The 19249-nt window shown below is 33.5% G+C and overlaps 2 protein-coding genes across 2 annotated transcripts; both read right to left on the reverse strand.

Moving 5' to 3' along the window:
* Window positions 1-1050: 1050 nt before the first annotated feature.
* LOC126727604 (uncharacterized) lies at window positions 1051-4713 on the reverse strand. Its single transcript, XM_050433420.1, has 2 exons — window positions 3577-4713; window positions 1051-1745 (listed from the first exon to the last, which is right to left on the reverse strand). Exons 1-2 carry the CDS (start codon window positions 4348-4350, stop codon window positions 1530-1532), a joined length of 990 nt encoding a protein of 329 aa, XP_050289377.1. The 5' UTR covers window positions 4351-4713; the 3' UTR covers window positions 1051-1529.
* An 8658-nt stretch (window positions 4714-13371) lies between these two features.
* On the reverse strand, window positions 13372-15890 carry LOC126727614 (UDP-glycosyltransferase 87A1-like). Its single transcript, XM_050433428.1, has 2 exons — window positions 15244-15890; window positions 13372-14371 (listed from the first exon to the last, which is right to left on the reverse strand). Exons 1-2 carry the CDS (start codon window positions 15743-15745, stop codon window positions 13503-13505), a joined length of 1371 nt encoding a protein of 456 aa, XP_050289385.1. The 5' UTR covers window positions 15746-15890; the 3' UTR covers window positions 13372-13502.
* Between the last annotated feature and the right edge of the window lie 3359 nt (window positions 15891-19249).

Here is a 19249-nt window from a genome sequence, read left to right on the forward strand (position 1 = left end):
ACTAAATAAATAAACCTTTATGAATAAAATATAACATGCTAGATTTAAAAAATAAAAAATAAAAAAAAGCACTTCAATATTAGTAATAGATTCGACATTGAAAATACTTATATTTGATAATTTCATGTTAAGTTGACAGGTAATCTACGATATAAATTTATAAAATCTGATATAACTAGAATAGAAATATACAATGAAAAAGGGTCCATATAAAAATTTAAAGTTTCAAATAGAGGAGTGACAAAACAATCAAACCGGGTATGGGTAAAAAAAAGGTTGCCACCCCTTAATACACCTTGTTGTCGTGCATATTCGGATGGACTGGTCTGATCCAATTTGCCACGTTTATTTAGGCACGGCTTTCTTTTTCAATAATTTTATTGCAGACAAACGTACCCAATGCTCACCCTTTAAAGCAAACATTGACGATCCAAATTCCAAACTAAAGAGCTTCTCCCAGAAAAGGAAAAAAAGATCACTCAAGTGCATACCATTGAAAGTTGCAAATAAAACATTATTCACAATCCAGCAAGTTTTCTCAAATCTCGACCCAATGCCTAGACACATACCTAGGTGGCCAAGAATATTCAGGGGCAAAATAGCAGTTTCTAGTAAGTATTCCTCTTTGGTTGGAAGTACCACTTCTCTAAAAGAGCAGACAGCATATACACTAACCAATACCTGACTCTAAGCCCTCAAGGGGGGATATACCTTGGCAAGGCTAAAAAGTAAATGCAGGCACACAATTTGAGTTTAACGAATTTCTAATTTTGTAGTTAACAGGGGCCAACTTTGCAGCAAAATAAACTCGTGAAAAATATTAACAATTCCACATTGAACTATTAAAGTAACAGAAAGAGATGTTTAAAAGGGAAGAATAACCACATACATCTAGCAAAAAAAGGCATAGGTTTTGCATGGCACCACAAACTAAATTTGGAAGACCACCAGTTCCCATGGCAAGTAGAAAGAGGCCCCATAAGCAACCAAAAAATTGTGACAGAAGTATAGTCATTACATCAAGGAATTTTAGTAAACATACAAACCAGCAAAACAAAATATCTGAAATTTACCATAAAGATTGTAACAATCTGACAAGTGATAGCTTATACAACACGTTACACGAATCAATAACTTCTTTTAAAAAGAAATGCTGATAACATACAACCGCCCTTAACTTTCTGCTCTCACTAAACCTTACTAATTATGAAGCCAAAATTTAAATGAAAAAAAAAAAATCACAGTAATGATTTAAGAGGGGGGGGGGGGGGGGGGGGGTCTTAATCAACAAGGAAACTAGTTAAAAGAGTTTATCAATAAGATTATTAAAACTGACAATGTATATGACGCAAATGGATTCTACAACTCACCAATTACTCTGACTGCAACAACTTAAGATATAGACCACAGCCAGGTAATTAGAAAAAATGCCTCGTCTTGCTTGCTCATCACTCTTGTAAAGCAGACTTCTAGTTGTCAACTATATGGAGGTATCCAAATTGCAACATCAAAATAATGAATGCCCTAGTTCAGGTGACAATGCCACTATTACTGCTCCCATTTAGTTCTTGAAAAAAGGTTTTGGAGGCTTCATAAGTGGACCAGCAGATAGCAGCAGCAGGAGCGTGGAAAAGCATCCTTGGAATCCATCCCCGCATGAGCCCTCTGTATCCGTCCTTTTTAATTATTGTTTGAAATACATCTCTAATCGAGCCACTTTGAAATCTGTCACATCCGCAAACACCCTGTACAGCCAATGTAGTTTTTCTTCAACCACTTTTTCCAATTATTCATTTTTCCCTATTATATATTGTTGAATGATACAGTATACAATTGAGCAGGAATGCAGGACCAAATATTATGAATGTCTCATGAGCACCATTAAGAATACAGGACCAAATATTATGGCCTCATGACCCTGGTATCAATTAAATTGACCAGCTTTCAGTTAACTAAGAAGGTTTCCATTACAATAATACAAATGGATATGGATATCTCTTGGCTGTCTTTATGTTCTGTTACTCTCGGTTACATGCAAATCAATAAATTTGTGACAGTTATCTAGTGTGCATCTTTACTATCCTAAGGCTTTTGGTTCCATGCTTCTTCACAGAGGAGGAGAGAGTACTAATCTAAGAACACCTGCACAGATACAAGCAAGGTACAGGTACAGATGCGGTATGGTGACACGGAAATTTTTGAAAATATAGGACACGGTTACGGCATGGATACATATATTAATTAATTATAAATTATATTTTTATTTTTATTTTCTATACATTGTTAAGCATTTATTTTTCATATAATGTAAACATATATCAATTTAAGAGCAATAGTTTATGACCCGTGTAATTTGTTAATAGAGTAAATTAAAAACTACATGTCACTTGAAGGACGGTCTTTGGGAAAAGCAAATAAAATGGGAGGCTTTTAAGCTGTTTGGCTTTGGCAGAGAAACAAAAGAGAAACTGAGGTGAATGTAAATACAGCCTGTACTCGTCGCAACTTCAATGTAAAATTTAAAACAAAACAAGCGGAGCAGATGAAGAAGAGCAACTACAAACAGTGGCTAAAAAGGAAATCTGAGTGGCTAAAATGAAGAAGATGACAACGCTGTTGATGGTCTGGCAAGCTGATACTTCAATAACGGTGACTAGTTGGTGTAAGTATAAAGTTTTGTCAAGAAAACCCATTTAAATTTGTACCGGCCTGAAATCCAAACACTGCCGAAAAGCTCTAAAATCTGCTAGAATAGCCGAAACAAGCCAGTACAGCCCGGTATTTGGGACAGTATGAAATTGTCTTCCTTACCTTTAGTTATTTATTTAATTTTTGCCTGAGGCATCCCATCCGTGTCCAATTATTTTAAAAAAAAAAAAAAAAAAAAAAAAAAAAAAAGAAGGGAATGACAAGCATGCAGTTGTGTCCAAGGCGTACACCGTGTCCCATACACATACAACATGGGCATGGCAGGCAAATTGCCGTGTCCATGCTTTCCTGGTACTAATGCTCAGTGATAAATACAAAGTTAATTATGGAGGTTCCACTCCATTGTGGCCACCATTTTGAGAAATTAAACTTCACCAAACATAAATCAAGTAGATAATAAGTCTAGACAATTTGGTGTTGCAGCAGTAAACCTTAATAAGGAAAATTGCAATGCATGAAATTCAAATACATCCATTCTTTCAGGGCAATGATTGCTGCTCCATTCTCAATGGAGATCAATTTTTTTTATAAGTATTCTCAACGGAGATCAATGTAGAGTCAACAAGTGGAAAGGTCAAAAGTATCAATTAAAATGACTAGCTTGTATTTGGTAGCACAAGTAAATATTTGCAACCAATATCTTTTTTTCCAAATTACAGTTAGTTTCTAGGATTAAAGTATACAGTAGAGTAAGCATAAATACATGTGGCTTCTGCTTAATTCTTGGGTTCCTACCTTAATTCAATCTCTACTAAAATTGACATACCGATTTCAACAATAGCACAGCCTAAGATAAGTCCCATATGACCAAAGCTTAAAAATCAAACAAGAACTATTCAAAGTTACACACAAAAAGATTTATCAAACCTGACACTGCAATTGGGTTTTGACCACATCAAGCGGTGTTGTCACTAGAGCAGCCAAGGCCCCAGCAGCAGCCCCAGCAGTGGCATGAACAATCAACCGCTCATCACTTGCATTCTCCGGTGAAATCTCCATTAAAGCCTTCTTTGCAGCCTCGTATGTGGCAAAATGCACTGCAGTAAACGGCGCATTCATCAACACCGTGGTCCTATATGATGCGTAGAATGCTCCAAAACCTTCCTCACTCAACACCCTCTTCACACAATCCCACACCCCCTTATATGGACTATTACTCAATTGCAGTCTCTGCTTCACCATATCCATGGGCGTAAACACGGCATCGCTGGCAACAGTGGCGCACACGCCGGAGACGGCGTGTGCAGCCGAGTTATTCGGGTTCCCACCGGAGAAATACTTCTTACATATCTCGTAAACCGAGAAATACACGGCGTGGGCTGGTCCTGCACCAAGACCCATTGCACCAATGCCTCTATAGAGCCCAGCAATGCCTTCTGACTTCAAAATCGACTGAAGGGCTTGTCGAACACCGACCGACTTAATCGGGCACGACCCGAGAGCCTGCATATGGGTCTTAACTGTGTCAACCGGGAACATGGCCATGTGCTCAACCGAACCAGCGATTGAACCAGCAATCATGAACTGCCAATAGCGGAGGCCATCGTGGGTTGAAACATTGAGCTCTGGGTGGAAATCTGGGGGCTGTGGAACCGGAAGAAAGTCCGGGTTTTGGAACTTGGCGGTGGCGTCTGTGGCCATTAAGATGGGTTTAGAGAGGAAGAGATAGTGGAATTGGGATCAAAGGTGTAATGGGTATTTGAAAAGATTGAATTTTGTGGTGGGTTTGGGGCGGATTCGATTTGAGAGTTTTGGAAGTTAGGGTTTTGGATTGAAGGAATTGGGGATTTTAGTTCCAGCTTTACTGCCATACAGCTAATCCCTAATGACACATAGGGTTTTGGTAGTTGTTGGTGTGATGGGGTTTGACTTAAATGCGTGAAGAGGATGGAAGGAAATTTTAGCTGACGCTTTGACAAAGTAGAAATTAGGGTTCCAAAAGATTTGGAAGAGATATAGGGTTTTTTGGTCAATTTATGAATCAAATATTCATTGCTGATTTTTTTCTTTTTTTTTTGGGAGAGACTAGAAAGTACTGCCTTAGATGCAAATGATTTTGGTTTGAGTAATGCTATAACTATAACTATGTTATAGTAATAATTTTATAAACTGTTGCTCCATTGAATGATTTTAATTTGAATAATGTTATAATTATAAACTATTCTATATCATTTTTACAAATTATTATTAGTAGTCTGGTTTTGTTCTATTAAAACAAATTGATTTTGGGTTGTGTAACAGGGGATAAAGAATAAGATTTACAAATATTGTCAATTATTCGGACAATAGGGTGGGGAGGCAGGCCACACAAGATGGGGAATGGACTGTTACAGCCGAAATTTGTGCCTAATAAGACGTGGTTTTAGTGGTTATTACTTACTAGTCGATAAACCCGTGCGATGCACGGGAAAAACTATAAAATAAGTTTAGAAGAGAGTATCATTATATTAAGTTGAAATAGTTAGCATAATAATAACTAAAAAAAGAGAGGAATATTTAGCATAAATGTATGAAATGCTTTTAAATAGGAAATGACATTAATAATACAATGTAAGATGCCATTTGAAAATTATTGATATAAACTATCCAATAGACATTGCATTCATTCTAAAATAAGTTATAGTCATAAATAGCATTTTTTTTAAGAAACAAATCTTAATAACATTGTATAACTAAAAAAAAAAAAATGTATATTGGATAGTTTAAAACATATATTCATAGATAATTGCATTTTTTATAGTATATTTTCTTAAAAAGAAAACATAATACATAAACCTTTGAATTATTATTTTTTATTTTTTTGACAGTAACAAAATCTAGCAAAAATAATAATATTAATACTAAATGTAACACATTTAAATAAAAAGTTTATATAACATGTACATATTAAAAAGTTTCATTCTAATGTTATGAATGTAGTTTCGATGCCCATTTCAATTTGTCTATTAGAATAGAATATGGGCAATGCTAAGGATACTAAAAATCCCACAACGCCACAAAACAAAAATTGTGTCCTTAACATTTTTTGTAGAATATTTCAGCGTTGACATATTATGGGTTATTGCTAATATATATTGTGGGTTATTGCTAATATATATAAATTAGTTCTATAATATATTATTATTATTATTATTATTATTATTATTAATCTAATGCAGAGTAAAAAGATTTTTTTTTTTTTTTTTAACCGAAGAAGGTAGAGTTGATATATTAAAAACTGGCAAGAGTACAAAAGTATAAGAATAGGGTCCTGAGCCACAACAGGCCTATCCGCCTAGGCTACAAGACAAGAAGCAGGCTAAACACTGCCACAAACATAAGGCATGACTAAAGGAAATAAATAAAAAATTACAAAAGTGCAGCAGGCCAAGACAATGACTAAAGCAAAAAATAAAAAATTGAAAAAGCTGTTAGGCCAAATCAAGTTCTCTGGTTGGCCACCAACGTTTGATACTCAAATTGGTATTTTTGTAATTTAGTAAATATAGAATGGTGTTTATATATCCCGCAACTTCAAGAAGCTCCCTTTTTCACTTTTGCTAAAATCTACCCTCCCTACGTTATTATCTCCTCTTTCTCACTGTAACTCTTTTTCGTCTCTTTCTTCTTTTCTTTTTCTTCTTCTTCTTCTCTTATAGTAATAGAAACTGAGCCCATTCCTATCCCTCCATGCATTCCATGTTAAGCACCAGGTGTAATGTTCCAAACTCTTTTCTTGAAAGTCTTCGAATTTCAACGCCGATGCTGAAGCAATATTTCTGCCATCGTTGGTATCACCCAAAGCTACAAATATAAAATTCCATAACTCCAAAGAAATTTTTTTTTTCTCTCACAGTGCCCTCCGTATCTCTTTGTCATCTCTTTCATCTTCTCTTTATTTTTATTTTCTTTTGCCCACAATAAGATCCACTATTTTCTTTATTCTCTTCCTCTTCTATCAAATGCTTTGAAATTTGAAAAATGGGAAACGGGTTTGGTGGAGCTGGGACCGGAAAAGTTGAAAACAGAAAACTTCAATTGAAAGAGAGATTTAAGGCCTGAGGCTGAGGGAGAAATAATTAAGAAGATGAAAAGAAGCGTACCTCAAAGCAATGATTGGGTTTTTTGGATCATTGGAGATAGATACCAGAATAGGAGAGGAGGAGGTTTCTTATGCTGGTTTTCAGTTCGCTAATAATCGGGATTTTGTTTTTTTGTTTTGGAGGAAGGAGATGGTCTGCATTTTGTTTGTCAAGGGTGGAGATCTGGGATTTGGGGAGCCGGTCTGGCCTTTAGCATAGTTTCGTGAAAGGGAAAGGCAGAGTCGGGATTTCAAAAAGTTTTATTACGTTTTTTTTTTTTTTTTTTTTAATATTATGCTGACGTGGAAATTTGTGGGAGTTTCAAAAGTTTCGGTTTTATATGTATATATAGATTAGTTATTACATACACGTGAAACAAACTGCCTAAACAGCTTCTAGAAGTTTATTAGGACTATCTAAAAAAAAAAAAAATTACAAAATTGGTCTTGTTTTTTACATCATATTTTAATTTGATTCTTAATCTTTCAATTGTATTAATTTATTTCTTTATCTTTTAAATGTTGTGTCAATCTAGTCATTACCGTTATCCATTGGACAAAAAATGTTAATGTGGCAAATGGTCTAAATTAAAAAAAAAAAAAATTGCCACATCAACAAACATCTGTATTGCCACATCAAATTAAAAAAATAAAACAAATTAAAATCTACACACGTGAGATCGCATTAAACTAAAGAAGAGCATAAACTATTTTCTTAGCCCCACTCATCAACTATTTTTTAGGTAACTAAACAGAAAAAAAAGTAACCCATCGCAACAAACGAAAGTAGAAGCAATTTTGAGATTGATTTTTGCAACCCATCCATTTCCTCTCTCTGTCAATCGTGAGTTTGGAGAGCGAAGGAGTGGTTTGGGGCGCACTTCCTAGAACTTGTAGAGTCTTTGCTCAGTCATTGCATCTATATCTCAAATTTGTAATTTCCACTTTTCACACGCACACCCTTCTCTTTTATTTCTCCAAGTTCTTGTTCCCTTCTGGACACATGTAGGTATATTCATTTCAACTTTTCAAGAATAGATCACTCCTCTGTAAACCTTATATTAAATCTTTTTCTTTTTCTTGTTTCTTTTTGCGGTCAACTCTTTTTTAAGTGTATTTCTCAATATGAATAACTTTTTTGTTGGACCAAATTGAAATAATTAAAATGTTAGGGACCAAATTGATATATAATGTAAAAGTTAAGGACCAAATACATAATTTATCCAAAAAAAGATCTAACAAACAAAAGTCAAAGGAGTTTATGAAGAAATTGCTAAATCCATGGACTTGAAAAATCAATGTGATTAGAATGGAGGTCGTCCGTACACTGCATTTTTACTCAAATTGGTTTCTTACCTTTTATTTTAGTCTTACTATAATTAGACAAAGTTTGTCAACAAATTTTGTTGTAGTCAATGGTTACAATTCTTATTAAAAAAATTAACATGGCTATTATATGTTCTTTTTTTTTTTAACACAAATGTCAATTTTGTGGCAATCGAATGTTATCTACTATTTGATCCATTAAACTTATTTTTTATGTATACTTTTAGACTACAAAATTTTAAAATTTAAATATTTCATTAATAACATAACTATGATCTTTGATTTTTTTTTTTTAAATTTTACAAGCATAGAGGATACAGGAAGAAAATGTAATCCATTGATGAATTTTGTCAAAATTCACATCCAATAAAAAGATATTAAATGAAGTTAAATAGCCGAACTTTCTCCTTATAATAAGAGAGTTAGCCAAATACTCTCTCTGTCCCAGTTTGTTTGTCCTCTATTCCATTTTGGAATGTCCCAAAATATTGTCATATTTCTAAAAGTAAAAGTTATTAATCTACTAATGTTCCTATTATACCCCTACTTTATTTTCAAACCCATTTGAAAAGAAAAATAACAAATATTTAAAAAATCAATCTAATTGGGGCACCTTTTTAGTTGGCTCATTAAGAATAACTCCTTTTTTTTTTAAAAAAAAGCTAATAAATTTATTTAAAGGTAGTTTTGTAAATTTATATATTTTCATAAAGTAGACAAGACAATAAATGATGTTCTCTTAAAAAATTTGACTTTTCAAACATGACAAATAAATTAGGATGAAGGGAGTAGCAAAATAGATTCATACATTCATAAATTATATACTCCTGTGTTAATGTGATAGTATGGGAAATTTTAATGTACTATGATTTTTTTAATTATGAAAAAAATTTGAAAGAAATGGGGTGAAAATAATCATTTTAGAATATTCTTTTTATTTCTTTATTCAGGAGTTTTAACGGAATGAATGAAAAGATCATTCCCTTGTTTAGGAGTTTAAGTGAGGGAATGGAGTGGATGGTAATAGGATGAAACACTCATTCCTCAATTTTTTCTTAAAATCTCAGATTTTTATTTCCTTCAAAATTGTTAGGAATCGAAGAATTTGGAATTAAATTTAATGAAATTTTAACTAAAACTCCCTAAATAACTTTATATATTTAGCCCCCTTTTTTTAAAGGGTACAATGTTTTTATTATTTGATTTTTTTCCAGTTCTTTATTTTCTTTTCCTTTCCACTACTTAAATTATAGTTTATTCTATTCTATTCCTTTATGATTCACCCATTATATTCCCTTATTAACTCCCAAACAAGATTAATAATACATAATAAAAGGCCCATGGAGAGCTTATATCGAACTTTTCACAGTTGACATGATCTACAATACATAAGAGCATCCGCAGCTAGAAGGCCAAATGGCAAATGTAAGGTACATTTGGCATTCAGGCCCAAAATGTACTCAGCAGCTGGAAGGCCAAATGGGAAGAATTGTAAAAAAATTTACAATGTTGCTATAGTACCATCCTAAATGTAAGATGGCACTATAGCATTATTGTATCAGTTTTTTAATAACTTTTATTCTCTCTCTCTCTCTCTCTCTCTCTCCTCTGTCTTCTCTTTCACGGTCTGAGATGGTCTCCCTCTTTCTTCATCTCTCTCTTTCTACAACATTTCAAAGCGCAACATACAAGCACTCATAGCACAAAACAAAAACAAAGTACATTCTCGAATTTTCTGGTAGCAGAGCTTTTTGGTTTGGTGAACTCTCCCCTCACATAGTCAGTCCAATTTAACAAACACCCATTGCACCAAAACCAAAACCCATTTGAGAAATTGAGAGTTTTAGAGAGAGAAAGCTTTAGTTTTAAGAGAGAGAAAGAGAGAGAAAATGGCTCAAGTGAGCAAAATCTACAGTGGTGCTGCCATCAACGATACCGGAGAAGCCACAGCTGAGAAGCCATTAACGGTACCGGAGATTGTGTTTCACTATCACCTTGCAGCGGCGGCGAGTTATGTGGGTTTGTGACTAGTTTGGATTTTGGATTTGGATTTTGGATTTTGATTTTGATTTTAGTTGGATTTTGCTCAGTGGAGGTCATGGTTTTAAAAACTGGTACGGTGAAAGAACCAGAAAAGGAGCTAAATACCGGTTTTATGGTCCGACCGAGGTCCAACCGATGGTCGAACCGGTGACGTCATAAATAATTTAATTATTATTTATTTAAATTATATAAATAATTAATAATTTTTTAATATACTAAAACTAACAAACCAATAGTAAGTAGTAACAAATATGTTTCCTTTTAAAAAAATACAAGTATATAAGTATATAATATAACATCTTTTTTAAAGAATTTAACATAATAACATTACAAAACAATCCTCCTTAACATAATAAACTTTCAACAAAACCAAATAAATAAGTTCATTAGTTATTACATTTACATCCAAATGGCAAATAACAAATAAGTTCATTACATCCAAATAGCAAATAAGTTTTAAAGTTTCAAACAAACAACTACTAAGTTTTAAGACCCAAGCCTCATTTGTTACGAAGACAATTGAAATCAATATCATCATGTGAACCAAATGCTCCACCACTAGCATCATTATCATCATCCTCATCCTCATCTTCTTCATCTTCAACATGAATAGGATGATTTTTATCTCTAAATCCGGGAGGAGCATCATCTTCATCACCAAATGATTCCAAATTGATGTCATCATCATCCACAATCACTTCATTGTCCATACCAAAACCAAAGAAAATAATAAATTCATCAATTTCAGTAAACAATTGATGAATTTCACTCAACAATATCAGATTGGCAGCAACCATTTTATCAACAAATAAATTCATCAATACAACATACACAATCAATAGTATAATACTCTGTAAGCTAAATTTCACAAACAATAATGCTCTGTAAATCAAATCCACAACATACACAAAATCACAAATAAACTAAAATGCTATTGTAAACTAATAATTGAAGTTACCACTTACCAGTGAAGTCACGGAGAAAAAACCTGAGATGAACCCGAGAACATGAATTGAGAATCTGAGATGAAGCCGAGAGAAATGAAAAAAAAAAAAAAAAAAAAAAAAAAAAAAAAACAGAATAGAGAAAATGATCAAAATCAAAATCAAGTAATCAAAATCATTAAAAAAAAGAATATTAATTATTAGATTCTTACCTACTGAAGCCGAGAGAAATGAAAAAAAAAAAAAAAAAAAAAAAAAAAACCTAGAAAATGAAAAAGAAAAGAACATTACTAGAGGGTGAGGGTGAGGGCGAGACCAACCAAGAAGGAAACCCAAAACCCAGACGCCGAGAAGAACAAGTTCCCTCTCGTAGATCAAGCTTTCAAGCTCGTCGCCGATGCTTGGGTCGTCCTAAATGACGCGGCGAAGAAAGCCCACAAGAACAACGAGCTCACTTTGTTTTCGAAAGTCAAGCTCACTCCGTTTTCAAAAGGAAAAAAAGAAAAAAAAGAAAAAGAAAAAAAGAGACCTCAGCTTGACTGATCGTGAACTTCAGAGAGCGCAATGAGAGTGTGCGTGAGGCAGAGAGTGCAGAGAGAGGTGCGTGAGGTAGAGCGAGCTTGACTAATCATGAGATGAGAGAGTTGAGATTTGAGAGCTTGAGGTGAAGGAGTAAGGCTAAGGCAGAGTGAGGCGTGAGTGAGATGAGAGAGTTTGAGGGTGAGGACTTTAGGCTTAGGGTTAGTTTTTAGGATTTTAGTGTTAATTTTGAGGACCAAAACGACATAGTTTTGCCGGAGAAGACAAAAAACCCCAACCGGTAATAATCGGTTCGACCTCCGATTTTTCCAGTTCTCAGGTTGAACCGGCCGGTTTTTACTGTTTATCGGGTTTTAAGCTATTTTCGATTTTTTATCATAATCGGACCGGATTTGAGACCGGTTCCCAATCGGACTGGGCGGTTCGGTCCGGTTTTTAAAACTATGGTGGGGGTGGGTGGTGTGACTGAGATCAGAGAAAAATAGAGAGTTAAGAGAAATAGAGAAATAGAGATCAAAGAGTAAGAAATATTTTTATATTCTTTTTATTTTATTTTAATGTGTAGTACAGTAAAATAAAAGTTGAAGTTGTAGATGTATTGTAAAATGGTATTGTATAATTGATAAAATAATTTTTTGAGATGATAAAATAAGATAGGATGAAATTTCTGACTGTAAATGATAAAATAGGATAAGAGGTGTCTTCTATCCAAATTTGATCTTCTTGTCCAAATTGGGAAAGCCGCGGCATATCATAGGCAGCATGATTTGCGTCCCTACTGAATTGATCGAAAGACAATCCCATAAAGTAGGAGCTACTCATTCTAATACAATAATGCCCTTCTCAATGTGACCAAAGCACCAAACCTGGACCCTAGGTTGCTATTGCAAAGGATATATATTTTTTGTCTAATTATGAAAATTATGTCATGGTAGTCTTATTAGTAGGCATTTAATATAATTGTTTTTATATATAGAACTATATATTCTAGTATTAAAGAAAATATGATGTACCAAGATTCTAATGAAGGTATAAAGTATGTGTTTGAGCTTGGTGAGAGAGTGTAATTAAAGTGTGTGTATGTGTGTTTAGCAATTAGTTTGTTTCTCAAAAAAATTCTAATGAAGGTTTAAATATAGAATAGAATTTAAATTCAATTAAGAGTTGTTAATGAGTTTTTTGTGTTGAAGCATATTTGAGAGTTTAGCCCAAAACTGAACGTTGGCCCAAAAGAGGAAACTAACGTCTACCAATTAATGTGTTCCCACCCCAAATTTTGAGAGAATTATTCTCGGCAAGACCCTCAATTTGATTTTAATATGGCCAAAATATCCATAAAAAAAGGAGCACTATAAGTAATCATATTTTTAATAATGACTCGGCACTATAAGTTTTCTTTTCTTTTTTTGTTGAGAAGGAGCACTGTAAGTTATCCAGTAGTTAATCTATATATAGAAAAGGGTCCAACGGTAAACAGCTGTCCTAACAGCCATTGCAATTCATCTTCTAACAATAAATCCATGCAAGCGACAAATTCAATAGTGACAAAGAAATCATATCCATCAATAGATAAACAGTAATACATTAGGAGTTGTATCATCTTAAAAAAAAAACCTAAGTTCGGGTTTTTGCATAAATATTTCCTAGATTAGCTGAATTTTAACAACTCTTTTAATAATAATAATAATAGATACGAATACTGAAGTTAATACATACACATATAAACCTTTTAAAAAAAAAAAAAAAGGATTTCACTAAAATCATATTGATTATCAGTAAATCTCATAACCAAATTTAAGATCAACTTGGAATTCTCAAAGACAAATGGCCACTAACTATTATGTAGTGGTGCCACCAAAGAACAAAATGGTTACATTTACTCAATAACCATGGCAATCTAAAAGGTTCTTAATGAAGGCATTAATGCTTGTCTCAGCTGATCCACCTTTTGCAACTGAACGTTGACATATTTGTTTAACTTCACCTGCTTTTGTCCTAATTTCTTTCACTTCATCACTCTCCAAATCCATAAATTTCTGCACTAACTTTGCAATTTCCACTCTTGTCACCAAATTGTCCGCTTTGACATTTTGCTTCATCCTCCATCCAATTTTCCAATCCTCCACAATTAGCTTACTATTAAAGAATTGATCAAATGCTATGGGGAAGGTAAGAAAAGGAAGACCATAGAACATACCTTCTCGAGTGGAATTCCAACCACAGTGTGACAAAAATCCTCCAATGGAAGAATGAGATAAGACTCTCAATTGGTCGCACCAAGGCACTATTAACCCCATATGACCACAAACCTCTTTTAACTTGCAAGTCTCATCACGTGCCACCCATAAGAATCTGACACCACTATCACGCAAACCAGCTACAATTTCATCCATTTGGGCACAAGAAACTGAAAGAAAGCTTCCCATTGAAATATATAGAACAGAACTTTTAGGTTGACAATCTAGCCAATGTAGATAATTGTTGTCACTAAGATTTGTATTTTCTCCAAGATCCAAGTCATGTATGGTCGGGCCCATAGCATATACAGGGAATGAAAATTTTTCTTTTAAAACATCGATTGCTTTGGATTCCAGCTCATAGATAGAAGTGAATAAGAGGTACTGTGCTTTGCTTACCCACGAAAAAATTTCAAAGAACCAGTTCGTCATTTCTTGGTTTCTACCATCAAACGGAATATCCACTCGCCGTGTGGAAGAAATTCCAGGAATGTACTCTACACGCTCCTCATCTTTTGTTGATAAGCAAAAAATAATGCATCAATCAAAATCTTCAATTGGATGACACGTTATTTCTTTGAGTTGCTTTGATGTTTTGCTTGAGTTACATGAATGCTAGAAGTTATGAAAATCAAAGCGATTGTGGTTAAAACATTATGTCAAGTTAAGAAAGCATTTCCTTCAATTGAATGCTCTAATTTCTTCCCAATTTCTAGTTGAATGTGTAACTTGTTGGCCTTTATTTATGTCACACATCCGGCTAAGAGGATGGCTTGATTTTTGTGTGTTGTTTATTTGAAAGTTACGACTTCTAAATTTTCTAGCAGAACATTTTATTTCAATGGTCTATAAACCCATAATTTTTTTTTTTTTTTTTTTTTAATTTCCTTATGAATTCATTTTTAATTGATGTATTTTTTTTTTCTCATAAAGTAAAAATCTCATCCATATTTGATTTTATTTAAAATAATTTTACTACTTCAATATATATTAAATTAAATTCATGATTTATTAATTGTAATACTAAGATAGTTATTACTCTTTTAAATAAATGGTTTTTCATGTTAATGGGTGTCTTTAAGTCAATTATTAATAAACTATATTGAAAAAGTTTTAATATCATTTTTATAAATAATATAAAAAGTTTCAGAAAAATTAATTACTTAATTATTTTCCATAAAAAATTTTTAAAATAGTTTCTAAATCGATACTCTAACATTTTCCTATTATTAATACTTATCATTTTTTTTTTTTGATAATCAATACTTATCATTTAAGACCACCGAAGCACAGAGTAGTAGTGAACTAACTCGAGATGTTCATAAAAGGAAATTACACTAAAAAAAAAAAGAAAAAAGAAAAAAAAAAAGGAAATTACACTAACCCGAGATGTCAGCAGTGAAATGACCGTTTTGAACTAAAAGATCGAAATGCTGGAGGATCATTAACATGGACGGCGACGAAGGCCAAAACGCCGCGACCGGAATATTTCTCCGGTTCCCAACGCCAACTGCCCAGAAAAGAGTGGTATCAGCTAAAATAACTGTCACCGGCGGCAGCTCAATCCGATCAAGGAGCTGCACAAATGGAGCTTCCAACTTTGTCCTGGTAGCTTCGATGAAGGCGTTAAAGTTTGCGGCACGGACTAGCTCTGACGGAATAACGTTGGGTATGGAGCTGAAGCGAACGTTGTCGGGCTTTGGGTCGGAGCCGATGAAACCAAGCCATTCTTCAGTGACAACGAAGGTGACGAGAATATTGTTGTTTTTCGAAACAAGTATCTTACAGAGGTTCATCATGGGGTAGATGTGGCCGCGACCTGGATAAGGCATGGCTACTATGTGGATGTGGCTGTGTGTGGTTGGGTTAGCTTTCAGGGAATCCATGTCCACAATTTTTTGTGTGTATCACTTTAACTCAGTCGCAGATAAGAACTTTACCAGCTTATATGGAGTGAAGCTTGGTAATATCTTTATGAGTATTAATTAAATAACGAAAAATAACCTCGTTGGTGATGCAACGTAACTGAAACTCTGGCCAAAAAAAATAAAAATAAAGGTACACTTTTCAAAGTTCCGAGTACACAACTGTTCTGCATGCGCATTCAAAATAAGTATGGACAAATTGTCATGACTCTGAGTCAAAAAAAAGACAAATTGTCATGACTCATGAGAAAATAAATAACCAAATTGTCGGCAGTTCGGTACTTGCAAGGAAGGTTGGGACCAAGGAAGATAATTAAAAGTGGTAAAGATGCGGTGGATCTTATCAAAAAGAAAAAAAAAAAAAAATGAGGTGGAAATTAAGAGCTCGTTTAGTAAAACAATTTGAGTAATATTATTTATAATTTTTTGAAATATGTTTGGTTGAAAAAGTGTGTGAAAGTGTATATAATGTTGTTTAAAAACTGAAAATGAGTTGTTTAATAATTCTACCGAACGGGGCCTAAACTTTGAAAAAAAGGAAAGTATTGAGAAAATAAATATAAAAAAGAAAAAGTTGGGTTAATTTCAATGAGGTAGCGTGATGGTTAGCGGTCGAGGGAGAGAATTGTTATCATTAATATTATTATTCAAAGATTATATATATATATATATATATATATATATATAACTAAGGTACAATACTTTAGATTCTCTACTTAAAATTTTGACATCTGTCTAATTTAACAATCCAAACAAACGGCGTTAAAACTATTTTTTTTTTCCTTCTTCATTCTTTTTCCTGTACTGCAACTGCAAGAGAACCCACAACTTTAAATCTCCAATTGTCTCTGATTGATGAAGCTAAAATGAAGATAATAAAGGGAATTCTGAATTCTAATCCAAAACTTAGAAGCTAAAATGCAGAAGCAAAACTAAAATGAAGCTAAAATGTAGAACCAAACAGGAAAGATCAAAAAATTAAAAAATAAAAGCCAGATCTACTGGGTTTCAAACCAAAAAAGGAACCCTTCTCCCTCATTTTATTAGTAACCAAACAGGAAAGATCAAAAAATTAAAAAATAAAAGCTAGATCTATTGGGTTTCAAACCAAAAAAGGGACCCTTCTCCCTCATTTTCTCAGTAACCAAACAGGAAAGATCAAAAAATAAAAGCCAGGTCTACTGGGTTTCAAACCAAAAAACAAACCCTTTTTAGCTATACCTGAAACTTCCACACTCTTAACATCAACAAAACCATCGTCACAGCCTTTTTCATTATTTTGTCCCCAGAGAGAGAGAGAGAGAGAGAGAGAGAGAGAGAGAGAGAGAGAGAGAGAGAGAGAGAGAGAGAGAGAGAGAGAGAGAGAGAGAGAGAATCATAGATCAGAAAAGAAGAAAGGAAACAGATACACACACTGAGAAAGAAAGAGAGAGAGAGAGATATGAGATATTCTTTTCTTTTCTTTTCTTTTTTTCTTTTTTTGGGTTTTGGGTTTAGAAGAGAAGGGTCATGGGTGGTTTGGAAGAGAAAGGTTTTGGGTTTGGAAAAGAAGTCGTGGGTAGTTACAGTACAGGAAAAAGAAGGAAGAAGGAAAAAAAAAAGTTTTAACGCCATTTGCTTGGATTGTTAAATTGGACAGATGTCAAAATTTTAAGTAGGGAACTTAAGGTACTGTACCTAAGTTTTACCCATATATATATATATATATATATATCAAAATGCTATGTGAGTGTATATACTTGTAAGGACTAGCTTTAGGTTTCTAGCCCAATGAATGTATGGATTTCAGCCCAAAACAATAAATTTGTAGAGAGGGGGTTGGGAAACTGGGCTCACGTGAACCAGGTAACGGAAAAAACAGATTTTAACGCTAAAAAGAAAAAGATAATAGAAGCTTGTTAAGGAATAATGTTCTCGGATTGGTCCGAGGACACTAATTCTTAAATATTTTCTGCTTAAAGCTCTATTACAGATTTGCTTACAATCTTTTTCCTCCCCTTTTCCATGGAGGGTTTTTCACGTTATATAGCCCTCCTGGACCATCTTGATCCTACACTTGTCATTCATCTGAGCCCTTACTTGAGTACCTATCCCATCAGACACCCTCTTTGGCTTTCTGTGAGTTGTGTTCGCCGAGGTAACACTGTTCAGAGGTCTTCTCCATATAATGCGGCCAGAAAAGTAGCTTTAGTGCATTTAATACGGTGGTAGCAGTTTTCCCTTAGATATTTTTGAGTTTCCTTCCTTCTTGCACGTTCATGAGACACGTTCCTATTGCGGGAGCTTCTTGGAGGGTTGCTTAAGTTGTTGGAATATATGCTTGAACTGTCTTTATTGTATCCAAGAAGGAGCCTTTCCTCGTATCACATTCCGTTCGTCCCTCATTTGTATGTCTCTCAGTGGGAAATCCTGATAACGACTTTCTTCTCCTCGGACAATTCAGCCGTTCTGGACAAAGGCCCAAGGCCCAACATGTCATTCTGGGCCTTTATCCCTACAATACTATATATCAATATTGATATATTGTGTTCTAGTGACTAAACCAAAATGTTTACTAGAACATTGGTTGGTAGTTGTTGATAGCACCAAGTTCATCAATGGGAGTGGATTTTAGAATAATTAATATATATATATATATATATATAGTGGTTTGTTAGATAAAAATTATTATTTGGTGAAATCCATCAAACATAATTTCACCCATAAGCGTTTGGGTATATGGGTTTTTTATTTTTTTTATTTTTTATGTGAATAGTGCCCATTGAAGAAAATGTATCTTTTAATTACAATCCCTTATTTCAAGGGAAGAGCATTTGATTCCAACAACATTACCTTTGTGAATGGCGAAGTTAGAAATTTATCTTTGAGGGGCCGAGTAAAAAAAAGAGCTATCATTTTTTTTTCTTTGTATATATTATATCCATATTATTTATACTAATCTAAACTAGAATTATAAACAAAACTAACAATACAAGCCGAGTACTTTATAACTCATAGTTTTTAACTTGCTCATAAACCTAGATTTTCAAATTAAATTGCAACCTATTATTTTAATAATTCTCTAAAAAAATTATAATAATTAAGATAAAAAAAATTATTAAGGACCACTTAAAATTAGATAAACAATCATTGAATGCAGTAAAAATATAATCAATATAACAAATCATTTTATATATACAAGAAAAATGTTATATCCATAACATTTTTACAACAAATTCTATGTGACAATTTGTTACTGATTGTTATTGCTGGAGTAAAAAAGTAATTTAAGTAATAGATTCAAATTTGAACCAATAATAATTGACCACCTATGATTTGTTGTGAAAATATTGTGGACGTAGCACTTCTATATACAACAATAGAGCCACATTAGGAGTTGGAGGGGAGATGGCCCCCCAATTTTTTTTTAAAAAAGTTGATAAGTGTTATTCTACTTTTTTTTTCTCAAAAAAATTAAAGTGTATA

The sequence above is a fragment of the Quercus robur genome, chromosome 1 (assembly GCF_932294415.1).
Source record: "Quercus robur chromosome 1, dhQueRobu3.1, whole genome shotgun sequence".
In the NCBI taxonomy this organism is placed as follows: Eukaryota; Viridiplantae; Streptophyta; class Magnoliopsida; order Fagales; family Fagaceae; genus Quercus; species Quercus robur.

Coding starts and splice junctions, on each gene's coding strand:
- LOC126727604 (XM_050433420.1), bottom strand. CDS start 4,350: ATGGCCACAGACGCCACCGCCAAGTTCCAAAACCCGGACTTTCTTCCG. Junction 1,746..3,576: donor AAACCCAATTGCAGTGTCAG/GTTTGATAAATC, acceptor TTGGCTGTACAG/GGTGTTTGCGGATGTGACAG.
- LOC126727614 (XM_050433428.1), bottom strand. CDS start 15,745: ATGGATTCCCTGAAAGCTAACCCAACCACACACAGCCACATCCACATA. Junction 14,372..15,243: donor TTTCACTGCTGACATCTCGG/GTTAGTGTAATT, acceptor TATCAACAAAAG/ATGAGGAGCGTGTAGAGTAC.